The sequence below is a fragment of the Pinus tabuliformis genome, chromosome 1_2 (assembly GCF_031772625.1).
Source record: "Pinus tabuliformis cultivar Carrire ecotype Pingquan chromosome 1_2, CPIR1, whole genome shotgun sequence".
Taxonomy (NCBI): domain Eukaryota; kingdom Viridiplantae; phylum Streptophyta; class Pinopsida; order Pinales; family Pinaceae; genus Pinus; species Pinus tabuliformis.
The window spans coordinates 1,191,150,014-1,191,165,113 of NC_142298.1; the positions used below are offsets into that span (position 1 = coordinate 1,191,150,014).

The following is a 15,100-nucleotide window of genomic DNA, read 5'->3' on the forward strand; positions in this document are numbered from 1 at the left end:
TATATAATTTAATACAATATTTAGATGTTTCAAGTATAATATATATTATAATGTGTTTATTTTTTTTATTAAAATAATATACCATTTTTAATTCATATTAAAATATTAATAAATAAAAAAATTGTAAATTAAATATTGTACAATTATAAATATATATTTTATAAGTAAACAAGTAAATAAGGACCAAAAGCTTTAGCTGAAGAAATTTTTCAAACGTTCATCAAATTAATTATAACAAGGAAAAAAAGACGCATTATGTAATGTTTCAATGCATTATATAAATTAGAAGAAAATAATAATAATAATAATAATTGAACTTATATTTTAAATTTAAATAAAAATAGGATACATTAAAAAGAAATGAATGATTTCAATTAAAAATGGCGAAATGTCTTTATATATAGAAATATATTGTTCCACACACGATCATGATGCACACAAAATCAAGATGCATATCCTAAGGCCAAGAAACATTCTACACGCTAAAACAACCTAAAATGAGGAACGTTACTCTTCAATACTGGTCAGTATTGAATCATCATTGGCTTACCTGAGCTGAGCTGTTGAATCATCATTGGTTGCACTGGATTCTGCTGAATCATCATTGGTTGATGTTTCAAAATTAGGTATGTTACTCTTAGCACTGGCCACTATTGAATCATCATTGGCTGAGTTGGGTCCTTGCTGAATCATCTTTGGCTGAGTTCGGTTCTGTTGAATCATCATTGGTCGAGCTAGGCATTGCTGAATCATTATTGGTTGAGCTGGGTTCTGCTGAATCATCATTGGCTGAGCTGGGTTGTGCTGAATCATCATTAGTTGAGCCAGGTTCTGCAGAATCATCATTAATTGATTTGGGTCCTGCCGGATTAAGGGTTGGGCCTTCCTCATGGAGGTTGCTTCCACTATCTACATCACCAATATTGAACAATTGTTCCAATTCAACCAATGTTTCTTTCCGACTTTCTTTACCACCTTTGATGAGTTGTTCGATCAAATTCTTTGCTTTGTCATTTGGAAGCGTTTGAAATAATTTTACAATTTTTTCTCCCCTGGTTGTTATTAAATTTCCATCTTCATCCATAATGACCATCCATAAATAGCCAGGGAGCCTTATATCCCTTAAAGTAGCAGAATCTAAAAGCATTTTAATTTCATTCAATTGTTCATACTTATCATTTATTTCTTTCATTCCTTGTTGTAACATGTGGAAACGTGCCCAAAATCTCATAGCCTCATGCTCAGATAAATCTAACAAAAACATCTTCTGCATTTCCACTTGTAACGTCTTTGGTTGTTCCAAAGGACAATACCATTTCAACTTGGCATCTGTGAACTGTACAGCCCCTGAAGGTCTATCTGAACGTTCTCCATCAAATTTTGGAATATAAATTATTTCAATGTTATCCTTCAACTCAGTCGACAAAATCTTTATGGAATCTCTAAAGTCCTCTGGATCAAAAATACATAAACAAATAATTTTTTGCTGATGCAGTGCCTTTTTCACCTTTTTCATGATCAACAGTAAAGAAAAAGAACAGTTAAAGACTAAAAACCAATAACAGTCATTTTCCTCCTAATTTATATCGCACGAGAATGAATAACGAAGTTAAAACTTTAAATCACTAACATAATTATTTTCCTTCTAACCAAAAACAGATAATTACTGACCTTCTCCGACACCCTATCCAAATGCTTCAGAAGAAACATTAAAGGAGGCATATTCTTAATTTCTTCGACTTCTTTTTCTATTAATTCTTTACTTTTTTCTTCCGTAAAAGGAAAAGCTTCAATCCCCCATGTGTTCACCATAAGCAATAGTCCCATTGGGTTTTGCCCTGCAAATGTCCCGTTGCTTTGCAATATCCTCATTATATTCGGGTACCATCTGTCCAACCCTATTGGCCATTGTTCCCAACACCTTGGCCCTGGTTTCCAACCCCTTGGCCGTTCTTCCCAGCGCCCTTCAACGAGGAAAAACTTAGTTGCATTTGTCAGCTGCCACGGATTTTGAAGGACCAACCACGGAACTTCGCTTGAAAACTTCTCAGATATGTCCCATTTTACATTGTCCTGTATTATTGGAATTGTTATAATTTCAAAATCAAATATCCCTTTCTCCTTCACCTCAACATACATCTCCACTAATGACTGAAGAGGAACATCATAACAGAGATCGATGGGCCGGATGTCTAATAAAATGGTTTTCCCTTTCACTTCGTCGACTCCGACCTACAATTTTCATATCAACAAAAACATAATAAAATCAATAGCCAATAAAGGGAATTTGAATATTTTGTTTTTAATGAAAAATTATCAACAAAATATAGAGTACTTGAATACCTGCGTTGGCGCACCCTCCTTGAAAAAGCCAAGAGAACTTTCATTTTCTCCACTTTTGAATAGCTCTCTTAGCAACTCTATAGGACTCTCTCGAGGTCTTTCTACCAATTGCTTCAATTCAAGGTACCTTCCGCATTTTTTCATAATAAATTCCTCCGTCGACTCTCTTTCTAAACGTTCCCAACAAGAAAGGTATTTATCACCTTTTTTGTCCTGGACAATCTTCGCGCTGAATGTCAGGAAACCTATGTCAGAGGGCCGCCTGCTAATGTCCGACGTCTCCTCTGGATCTAATGAGAGCACCTTTTGAAACAATGCTTCGGCAGTACTGTTAGCAGGAGCATGGCCAAGAACTCTATACAACAATTTCTCAGGCAATTCATTAAAATGGTTGCCAAAATAAACTATTTCGAAATTTATTTGGATATCATCTATATTCTCCTGAATGAAAGAGAAAACAAAACGCTTCAGGAAAGCCTCTTTGGCAGCATCAAACATAACAAGTAGCGGGTTGTTCAAAGGAAGATCAGATATATGGAATGGCTGTCCTCGTCTATCAGTGAGAATGCTATCAAAATTTGGCTGCAACTGTTTAGCAATATTCTCCTTATTTGATAAACCCTGGAGAAAAAGCTAAAGTGAGTAGAAAGGAAATATAAAGTATGATTAGCAATTTTTCCCGCATAATATGTTTTAGGATCTAATAAACATTCAGAGACTCAACTATGACGTGGGCAAAGAAAACATATTTGAAAATGTTAATCACCTGCCCTGTATGAACTGCAATAGTCCATGATGGATCCCATTGTTTTTCAATTTCAGCCCATCTCTCCGCCAACGGGCTTCCTCCAATCTTGACAATCTGTAATGTTTTCATCTTTACCAGGCTGTCCATCCATTTCCCTTCCAACACACGGCAATTACGTACTTCTAGAACTTCCAATTTGACGAGGCAATGAAAATCTTGAGGGAGCTTCTTTAGCATCTTGCAGTCATTCAGTAATAGAACTCGCAGTGATGAGAGATCTTTGAAGTCTGTACATAATTCTTCAAGAATCGCGCAATCTTTTAAACTCAAGTGCTCCAAGCATTTGAGTTGGCTGAAACTTTCTGGGAGCTTCTTTAGACTTTCACAGCGGTCTAGCATTAGGCTTCTTAAATTTGTAAGTTGTCCAAATCGATCTGGAAGTTTCTCTAGATGCGCGCAATCACCCATATCACAGTATGTTAAAGAGGAGAGGTTGCAAAACCCGTCAGGTAGTTCTTTTACCCTTGCAGATAAGCTGATTCTGTTCAACAACTTGGACTGCCCAATGCTTTCAGGAATACTATTTAGTTTCGAACAACGTAGAGAAAGGCTAACAAGGGATGTTAAGTTTCCGATGCCAGATGGGAGAACTTGTATGCTTCGACTGGCTATGACCAAATCTTTCAAAGATGAAAGTTTCTCAAGACTGTGAGGAAGAGTTTCTAGACTATCACACTCGTTCAAATAAAGTTCTTGCAATGATGTCAGCTTCCCAAGACTGCTAGGAAGCGCTTTTAGACTTCTACAGTCAAACAAATAGAGCTCTTTTAGAGAATTCAATGAACCAAAATCTTCTGGCAGGCTCTTCAAACAAGGACAGGATATCATCCACAACTTTCTTAAAGATCCAAGCGTTGAAATAGATGCCGGTAATTCCTCTAGATATTCGCAACCTGAAAACAATAATTCCTGCAAACCGTTTACCACATGTCCCAACTCTTGAGGCAAGTTTTTAAAATGTCCATTCGCCAGTTGCAGTACTCGCAAATTCCTGACTTGCTGAAGACAATTGGAAGTGATTTTAAAGGCAGGCGAGTTTAATTCGAAATCGATGTGTCTAAGACTGGAGGGCATCTGCAATTTATGCAATGATTCATATATCAAAATAATAACTCAAATCATTAAAGGTAATAAAAACTGCGGATGATAAACCGTTCTAAGATATTCGAAGAAAATTGGGAAAAGCAATAACGGGGACCGGGTATTTGAAGTGGACTTGCCTGACTTAGATTTGGTAAATCTTCTGGTTCGTAACATAAATAACTCAACTTCTCGAACCTCTTTAATTTTGATACATCAAAAGGGAGATGGGAAATTCCTGCACTGAAATGAACCAACTCTTTAAATATGCTTCCGCATTTGCCCTGCACATTTGTTGAGCGTCCAAGTTGAAGAACTCTTAAAGATCCAGACATTAATTCTAGTTTTTCTGCGGGTATGTAGATCGGATCGCTGTTGTCACTGCACCATATGCCTTTGACCCTTCGAAGGTCCTACATTATTATTAAATATTATCAAGTCAGTCATAAGAATCAAAATAGATAAACAAAACTATCCATTAAATATTATCGAGTCAGTCATAAGAATCAAAATAGATAAACAAGACTATCTATGATCACTTTTCAATAAGAATAGCTTGGTGCTTTACAGTAGGGTATAGCTGGGAGATGTTGTGGCTTACAATACTCGAACATTCAAATTTAAATAAATTAAATAAAACATCAATGTATGAATGTAGGTCTTTATGAGTAGAATTATTTAGAAAAATGTTGAAAGAATTATTTCAGGAAAATGTCTTTTTGACATCACATGAAAATATTTTTTTACCAATAATAGTTTAGTGTTGAAAGAATTATTTTAGAAAACTGCCTTTTTGATATCACATGAAAATATTTTTTCACAAATAATATTTTAGTATAAATATTTTTTAACAAATAATATTTTTATGTGATAGATTTTGAAGATATTTTTCTAAAAAATAAATGATTATATATAAATCAATTTTAAGCAAATAATTATGTATGATATTATAAAAAATAATTCATTTAAATTTATTATACATGGAAGAAGTTAAATTTTTGAAAAAATATTTTTTATAAAAATTAATATAAAATTAAATAATTCAAAACGAAATTGTGGTTTAAATTTATTTTTAAAATATAATTTTTATTAAAAATTATTATATAATATGAGAATAAACCATTACAAAATATATCCGTATATATTTAATAAGTTTAGATAAATCTAAATTTACGATCAATCTAAACTGGACAGAAGTTTGGGTACCTCAGCTGGTTGATGTAAAAATTCTTGAATGTCATTTCGACAGGTGAATCTGAATCTTTGTCCCTCTGTCTTCTGGAGACCAATTGCCAAGATGACATCGTGTACCTTTGCCGTCATATCTTTCGCATGTTGGGTGACTAGCCCTCTTTTTTCCAGCCTTTCCAGTTCAGACTCTCCCACAATATTTGAAAGTCTTTTCCAGCCCCATCCTTCAAAATATGAACAAATATCCAAAAATGGATCTTGCAAGTTCTGGTGAAGATTTTCATAGGCAAAGACGTAGAAGTTTATGTCCTCCCCAATTTTACCCTTCCAGTTTGTTTTGCTCTCTTTTATCACTGTTCTATAAGCATTTTGCGTGTTTTCTTCGGAGCTTATGAATCCTGCTACCACCGTCAAAAGCTTTGGTACGCCTCCACATATCTTGACTAACTCATCGATTTGGCTAGAATCTAGTTGCTTCAATTTGTCACCCAGTGTGTTCTTGAAAAGTTCCGCTGCCCCTGCTTCAGGAAGGCCTTGAATAGCGTAGCATTCTGTTTTTACTTTTTTGCGCACTATTATACCCTCTGCATCTTTATTTCGTGCAGTTATTAGCAACCTCAATTTTTTGGCATTCCCCATATTCTTAGGGAGAAGCTGTTCAAGTGCATCTCCACGTTGTTGAACTTCATCCCTAATCAACACATTGTCTATGTAAATAAAAACCACTTCTTTCTCTAAGATGCTCTCAATTTGTACTTGTCCTTCTTCATACCTTTGGAACTCATATTTTGGCTCTTCTCCCATCTTCAAAGCTTTTATTATGAATTTTTGCAACTCTACTATGTTTGGAGTTGATGCTATAGTATCAAACAATCTAACATAAGAATATTTATATCCTTCTCTGTTTGCATCAAACAGCCGTGCAAACACAGCATCGGCAAGGGTAGTCTTTCCCATGCCACCAAAGCCATGCACCATTACTGCTACAGCATTTTTGTCACTTCCCATTTCTAGCCGTTCAATAACTTCTTTCAATGGATCTTCGATGCCAACTGTTGTCACAGGCAAAAAAAATTCACAAACTTCGATAAACTCCCATACAACAAAAGAATTTAAAATAGCATTTTTTGCACACATTATCACTATCTACCTGTTCCTTTAGGATATTCTGGATATTTTAGCTCTTGGCCTTTTCGTAGACGCATGTCAATCTGATTAATGCCATCGAATTGACATAAATCCATTCCAGCCTGCATATGGGTGTGCATATCCGCTAACCTTTTCTGAAATTTAGCCAGCGCTTCTCCGTTCACAGTAGCGGAGAAAAAACTGCATTAAGAAATTTCTTTACAAACATATTTCATAAAAGGGACTCTATGTCCCACATAAATCACAGATTAAAAAAGTCGTAAATTTATTTGAATTGGACTAGGACGTTCCCACGATCTAGATTCTAGATGACACTGGAATTCAGAATACTAAAGTGTGTTGAGTGAGTAGTCACCTGGATAATTCTGAAGCGCCAATTTGAGTGCAACAATCGATAGAGGCTTCAACTATCAACATCGTTGCTTCTTTCATTCGAGCCTCCATCCTGTTCTTCAACCAAGGCCGTTGTTGGAGTTCTTGAACATACTTGGCCAATATATTCATCTGCTTCAATAGGTACAGACAGGCTTCTTTATTCGCAGAGACTGCTTCGTGTCGCTCCAAAATAGATGCCGCTACAAGAAAGCCTGTGGTAACCATGTGTGCCATTCCCATGCCCTTGAGAAAGCCCATAAGGAATGTCTTGCCGTCTGTTGTTACAATATCTTTCTGAATACCAACATAGAAAAGCAAGAGCACTTTTGATGATTGAATATAAAGAAGGATGAATATTGTCAAACATCAAATTCTTTATCTATCCCTTCTATTTCACCATTTCTCTATTTCATAGCAACAAAATTCAAATTCGAATTATCTATCTATCCCTTTCTCTATTTCTCCAATCTATCCCACTAGTTACTCTTCGCACAAGGATGGATCCGGAGCATTACTTCATTCATTGCCTCTTAAGCCTTTCCACTTAAAAAAATAAATTAATCTTTAATACGTACCACCGCATTGACTCCTTCAGAGACCACGTCTTTCAATCTCAAAAAGTTTTTGGAAGCGAGACAGGAACCCACAGCCGCCTTTGGCATTGACGGGTTCTTTCCCTTCTTTTTCTCCTGTACCAAAAATAGAAGAAATGAAAACAAATCCTCTTACATGTTTAATGTAATAAAAATATAATTTATAATAAAATAATAAATAGAAATATAATTTATAATAAAATTATTTTTAATTAAATAAAAGTTTATCCTCTCTGTATATTAAAAAGACATATAAGAAATCAAAATGGAAAACTTAAATCATTTTAAATGATTAAAATTTATTTAAAATATTGATATTACTTTACATTTAAATATGAGATTATAATAACATATGAAAATAAATAATATTTATTTTAAATTAATTAATGGTGATTTTATTTCAAATATTTTATATAATTGATAGAAGTTTTATTTTTATTTTAGATTTAAAAAATAATTATAATAAATATAAATTTTCTAAGCTAAATTTAAATTCAAATAATATAAATAGAAATTATCTAAGCCAAATTTAAATTCAAATATCCATCATTGTCATTATAATTCCAACATTAATGTGGATGGATGTTATTATAATCTCAACATTAATACTAATAATTTACAAAGTTCGTTGTATTGTTTTTTTAAGTTTTCAAATAATTAGGCAGACAAACCTTTTTTTTTAATCAGTAGATCTCTGATTTTTGTCTACCTTTTTCGTCTTTTGATGATGTATGTCCCGTAGTGTGAGAAATACATATGTCCCTATCTTCCGTTGTGAAGCATCCTCCATATTGCACGATTGTTGTATCCATAGATTTCTACGCCAATAGAACACAAGATGTTCGAATTTTCAACGGATGTTCAAATTTTCGAGGACAAGCACTGAAGACCGCCAGCAGGGAACGCTAAAACCACTAGCTACGAACAGAAATCGCGTAACAGAAGCTTATCTTCTTCTTTAACAGTGAGTATGGCCCGCCCCAAGTAAATCTCTCTCTAGATAGTTCCACATGGCGTGATTTCTATGAACATATGTCGAGACGTCCTTATGGGCTACCTGCTACAAAATGGCCAGCACGATCACTAGCAGGAGGGAAATTTCAGTTGTGAAAAAGGAAAGAAACAAAAAAATTGTGACAAAAATTCAAGATCTAGAAACCTTATTTTCTTTATGAGCACTCATGGTGTAAGAGCGCTTCATATCGAAATTATGAGATTTATCTTCATCTTCTACTTCTTTTTCTGTTTCTTCAGCCTATTCAACGACCTCCTCGGCTTCCTTGGACAACATGACAGACAACGTCAATTCTTCATGGGGTTTCTCGCCTCCACTGATACCCCATGGTGGCCCTCTCTTCCACATGAAATCTATCAAAGATAGCCTTCCCTCTCGCAAGTAAGTTGACAGACGACAATTTATTCATTAAGAAAATGGCTTCGTTTGCATTTCGAACAGGGGATGTTGCAATATTTTGCTGATTTTAGTTGTTTGTCCAAAATTTTTCAGTAGCAAGTTGTAATCATTCATGTGTCTAGTAGATGTGAAATGCGTGGAAGACCTCGCCAAGCCGGTGAAAAAGCTCAAGGGCTCTAGTAGCTGGGAACTCACAGTAAAATCGTCATATAATAATCAAACAAGTCAAATGTCAATATTCTCAGTAGGCTCAAACGAATCCATGAAAATACCTCGAAAGAATTCCCATAGATCGAAGATGGGGAAGAAAAATGGTCGTTTAATTCCCACAAAACTAGACAACCTATGGTTAGCGCCTCCCAAATAAATAATATACAGTAGGCAATACGGAAATTTACAGATCCATACCCTCACATATAGTGTTGAATGTTGTACATAGGACCCCTCCACAACCACTTTTTGGTCAATTGTAAACTTCTAAAACTTTGACAGGTTTTAAATCGGGGTGGAGGAAAACCCTGCTATATTGCTTCAATGCATTCATTTTTAATTTTGTTTCATACTATTTATTTATTCATGGTTGGTTTGTTCATGCTCCATGCTAAATCAGGGAAGATTTGAACGGAAAACCTTTTCATTTCCACGAAAAAGGCAAAGCAATGATAAGGTAATCTCATTTAGCTCATTACATAATAGTTTTTTAAGGTGATTCCATTTAACTCAATAAATATTTTTGGGGTCAGAAAGGGCTTTCGAGTCTAGTATGGTAGAGATGTTTTAATGTAATGTAATATCCTACAAACATTTTAACTTGTCAAAATAAAATAAAATAAACTAAAATAATTAATAATTATAGTTATAGTTATCAATAAAACATTTTGATTGGGTCAAATTACATAAAATTAATAATAATAATCATTAAATTAATAATTATATTAATAACTAATTATAATTAATAATTAAATTAACTTAGATTTATTTAACTATGGATTTACCAGAAGTCAAGAGAAATTAAATCTCTTAATATGCAAACCTCTGATTTTATGAAGAAATTGAAATTAGAAAATAAATTAGTATTATATCATAATATGAATTATTAAAAAAAAAAAATTTATATATATATATATATATATATATATATATATATATATATATATATATATATAGATATATATATATATATAATTTTCAAATATGTTTAGGCCTATAGGCTTTTCTTTGGAATCAATCGACCTCTGATTTTCGTCTACACTTCTTGTGTCTGTGTGACATCTGTGCATAGATTTTTATGTACCCTTCTTCTCTCCACTTATAATGCGCACCATATTTACGTCGGAGTCTTTTATGCTGAAGTTCCAAGAGAGTCCGCTTGAATTCTTCATGGAGTTTATGGCACTGAACATGAGTTTTATGGTGCACGACTACATGAGTAAGACTATGTTGATGGCAGCGACTGTCAATTCTGGTCCCCTCCAATTTTACTACATATACAAGACATCTCGGGTACATCTTAAAGAAACTCATGTGTAGGTTTTGTTGTCGAATTATGGTTTCTTTTATCAACGCCTATCTAAGAAATGATTCTGCAACTTTCAACGACCTTCTCATTCATCCCTCGCATGCCCCAGTAAATCTTGAGTTCCTGCAGTCTTTTGTCCTGAAAGTTGAACATAAGTCAGAAGAATCTATGTTGTGTCAGATAGTTTAGTTCATCTCTCCTATTCAAGCATGACCATGTGGCCTACCCATATCCATCACCTACAATTGTTGTGGGGCTTCTCTATCTCAAAAGACTTGCAATATCACAGTAGATAGCCCTACATTTTTATTTAAATTTGAAACTGGATTTGATTTATTTTCACACATGTCTATTCTTCTATACCTCTATATTATTTTGTAAACAAGAAAAACATTACGTATATTACGAGAGCAAGATTACAAACGGCATCCCTAGGTCTGTAGGTTTTAACCCCGTACATAAATTACCTGCATACGAATTCTAAAACACAGAAAATAAACAATAGCAAGAGCATAACACATAAAACAAATATACACATAGATTTTCCTCTGGATCCCAAAATTGGGACTACCATATTGATTTTTCATTATGTTACTTTCAATGTTACAATACATATATATACATGTCGAAGCATCCAATACCATGTACTGAAAACCATCGCGCCCAAAACCATGTGCGAAAACCATGCACAAAAACATAGGTAGGTTCATCCCACCTAATATAGGGTCCAAAAAAAATTTCCCCGGGGCGCTGCCCCGAACCCCATAGAGGGGGGCTAACCTCCCCCATCAAACCCCCTGTGATCCCTCACTGCACAATTGGCTGCAACGAAGGGGGGGCTCCGCCCCCTTCTAACCCCCGATTAACTAGGCCAGCCAGTCATGGAAATAATATAACACAACCCAACATTCTCCCTCTTGCTGTTTTCTTTCCATAGGGGGCCACAAGAGAGCTTAGTAATTTATCTAGCCCTACAACACCCATTGTTTCTCTACACCAAGAGAACTTCTTAGAGCTTCGGTTTTGTCAATGCATCTGCAGTATTCTTCAAAGTGTCCACCTTTACCAGCAACACCATTTTGTCTTCTATCATATCCCTCATAAAGTGATATTGAACATAAATGTGCTTTGTCTTTGAATGGTAAGCAGGATTCTTTGTGAAGAAAATTTCACTTTGGCTATCACAATCTATTTTTATAGCTCCCTGTACTAACCCCATACTTGAAAACAATCTCTGCACCCAAACTGCTTTGTTTCTTGCATGAGTGGTTGCCATGTATTCTACTTCTGTAGTTGATAGTGCCACTACAGATTGTTTCTTACTCATCCAACTAACTGCACCTCCAAATAGGTTAAACACAAACCCACTTGTAGATCTTCTTTGATCCAGATCTCCAGCCCTATCTACATCAACAAAGCCACAAATATCCAAAACTCTGTCCAATCCTGGTCTTCCTTGGTAGCACAAACCATAATCACTAGTGCCACGCAAATACATGAAGACCCGCTTCACTGCTGTCCAATGCTCCTTCCCTGGTTTTGACATAAACCTACTTAATACTCCCACTATTTGTGCAATGTCTGGTCTAGTATGGACCATTGCATACATCAGGCTACCGACTGCACTTGCATATGGAACATGGGACATGTCCTCTTCCTCTTCTTGTGCCTTGGGACACTGTTCAAAAAATAACTTTACACCTACAGGAATAGGAACTTTCACCAGTTTACTATCATGCATATTAAACCTCTGGAGTATTTTCTCGACATACTTCCTCTGGTTTAACCAGAGCTTCCTCTTTGCCCGATATCTTTTAGTTTCCATGCCCAAAATATAGTTTGCAGCACTAAGATCTTTCATGTCGAATTTGGAAGACAATTGGGTCTTCAAATCCTGGATAATTTCTTTGTCATTTCCAACCAGCAACATATCATCCACATACAAGAACAGATAAATAACACGGTCACCAATTAATTTAAAATACACATAGTGATCTACTTTTCTTCTAGTGAAGCCAAATCCCCGTATAAATGTATCAAATTTCTGATACCACATCCTTGGTGACTATTTTAACCCATACAGAGACTTATTTAACTTGCATACCAGTTCTTTCTTAGCCTTCACCGAAAAGCCTTCAGGTTGCTTCATGTAGATCTCTTCTTCCAAATCCCCGTAAAGAAAATTTTTCTTCACATCCATCTGTTCTACCTCAAAATCAAAAGCAGCCACAACAGATAAAAGTAATCTAATAGAAGCTACCTTGGCAACAGGTAAACAAATATCACCAAAATCAATTCCCAGCTCCTGGGAATAACATTTTTCTACCAACCGAGCTTTGTATTTCTCCACCTTTCCTTTTGCATTTGTCTTCTTCTTGAACACCCATTTGCTGCCAATGGGTTTCCTTCCAATCGACAACTCCCAAGCCTCATTTTTGTGCAAAGATGTCATTTCATCAACCATAGCCTCTTTCCAGAGTTTTCCATCCTCTAAATCTAGTGCTTCATTCATAGTTCTGGGATCATCATCAGTAATAATAAAGAAAAATTTGAACAGAAAGCAGATGGACTATACCTTTCTGGTTGCCTTCTTTCTTGAACTGATCTTCTCACAACTGGAGTTTGTGGCTCTTCATCTTCTGATTCCTCTTCTGTTGTAGAGTTTGATTCATCCTCCTTAAGTTCAAACTCTATCTTTTCAGGTTCCTTTGGTTGGAATTCATGTTTAATAACACATTTCACCTCTCTGAACACCACATCTCGGTTATACACAACCTTCCTTCTTACTGGGTTCCAAAGCTTATAACCCTTTAAGCCATCCCTATACCCAATAAAGATGCACTTTTAAGATTTACTATCCAACTTTGTTCTTTTCTCCTTTGGAACATGTACATATGCATCACATCAAATACCCTCAGATATGAAAGAGTGGGTTTCTTACCAGTCCATACCTCCTATGGAGTCTTATCCTCCAATTCTAATGAAGGTGATCTGTTGACCAGACAGCATGATGTCTCCACTACCTCTGTCCAGAATTCCTATCCTAACCTGGCACCACTGAACATGCTTCTTGCCCTTTCCATCAACATCTTATTCATTCTTTCTGCAACTCCATTTTTCTCACGTGTGTATGGAGTAGTCTTCTGCCGTTCTATACCACACTTCTTACAGAATTCTTCAAATTCCTTCTTGCAAAACTCTCCACCATTATCCGTCCTCAACACCTTTATCTTCTTGTCTATCTGGTTTTCCACCAAAGCCTTAAATTCTTTAAACCTATCAAATACTTCAAATTTCTTCTTAAGGAAATATATCCATGTATTCCTTGAGAAGTCATCTATAAATGATACATAGTACATAGACTTACCCAGTGATGTAACCTTCATAGGTCCAAACACATCACTATGCACAAGCTCTAATATCTATTTCGCCCACTTACCACCAGAGGCGAAACTCACTCGATTTTGCTTCGCATATACACAATTTTCACAGAAATCAAAACCCAAAGATCTATTAGTCATACATTCTACCATACCTTTACCCTGAAGTATTCGAAGGCCCTTCTCTCTAATATGTCCAAGCCTTTTATGCCATAGCATGGTATTTTCTCCAGAGACCACTAGATTTTTTGCTCCACTTTCAGGAACCACGGAACTGTTGCACCCATCAACAACAGTTTTACCTTGCATCTTGTACAGAGTTCCAATCCAAACTCCCTGCATCAATACTAGTGCTCCCTGAACCATCTTGCAGGTATCCTTCTCGAACACTGTTTTACACCTGCATCATCTAGCTTGCTTACAGAAATAAGATTTATGGCCAATGCAGGAATATGCAGAACACCAGGAAGTGTTCTAATCCTTCCACCTTGCAAATTCAACTTAACTTTTCCACGAACAACGATTTTAGTCTTCCTTTCATCCCCCAAGAAGACATGACCACCATCCTATTTATCATACTCACAGAACCACTCTCTATGGGGAGTGAAGTGAAAGGATGCACCTGAGTCAATCAACCATGCCTCATGATCTACATGTGTACTTGAAGAAGCCAAGTACACATCTCCACCTTCATCTGAGGTGGTTTTTGCCTCTGCAAAAGGAGCATAATCAAATCCCTTTCCTTTGTCAGGAGCTTTAGATTTACAATCCCTTTTGTAATGCCCTTCATTTTCACATTTCCAGCACACCTTTACAGGTTTTCCTAGAGATTTAGATCTCCCTTTAGATTTAGATCTCCCACTCAATGACTTATTTTTGTTTCTGTTCTGGGACCTTCCTCGTACAAACAAGGCATCACCATTCTGGCTCTCCATATTTTTCCATCTCATATCCTCCGTCAGTGAGGATGAGCCTATTTCATCAAACTGCAATGTAGTTGCGTTGCTACCTATTGCAATAACCAGACTATCCCACGAATCTGGTAGAGAACAAAAAAAACTGATGCACTTATCTTCATCTAAAATTTTAATATTTGTCCTTACTCGTAGTAGTTATTAACTAAGTTATTCTATGGTACAGATAGTCGCACGTAATGACAGATCAAGGCCGTATTATTAAGAGCTTGTGGTAAGGATGGGTTCCGTTCTAATGCTTGGAAATAATATTCCAAAGCCTTCGTATGTTCCC

At 35.7% G+C, this 15,100-nt stretch overlaps 1 protein-coding gene across 1 annotated transcript in view; it reads right to left on the reverse strand.

Annotated features, from left to right (window-relative positions):
• Positions 1 to 388: 388 nt before the first annotated feature.
• The window catches only part of LOC149210490 (uncharacterized), a 66,819-nt gene continuing 52,107 nt past the window's right edge, over positions 389 to 15,100 (reverse strand). Inside the window, exons 2-10 of the mRNA XM_089396730.1 lie at positions 7,522 to 7,635; positions 6,927 to 7,240; positions 6,573 to 6,751; positions 5,438 to 6,474; positions 4,372 to 4,644; positions 3,110 to 4,225; positions 2,344 to 2,964; positions 1,672 to 2,232; positions 389 to 1,507 (exon numbers count right to left, since the gene is read on the reverse strand). Of these exons, the coding sequence (XP_089252856.1) occupies positions 662 to 1,507; positions 1,672 to 2,232; positions 2,344 to 2,964; positions 3,110 to 4,225; positions 4,372 to 4,644; positions 5,438 to 6,474; positions 6,573 to 6,751; positions 6,927 to 7,240; positions 7,522 to 7,635 (5,061 nt within the window). The 3' untranslated portion in view covers positions 389 to 661. The remainder of the gene's footprint in view (positions 1,508 to 1,671; positions 2,233 to 2,343; positions 2,965 to 3,109; positions 4,226 to 4,371; positions 4,645 to 5,437; positions 6,475 to 6,572; positions 6,752 to 6,926; positions 7,241 to 7,521; positions 7,636 to 15,100) is intronic.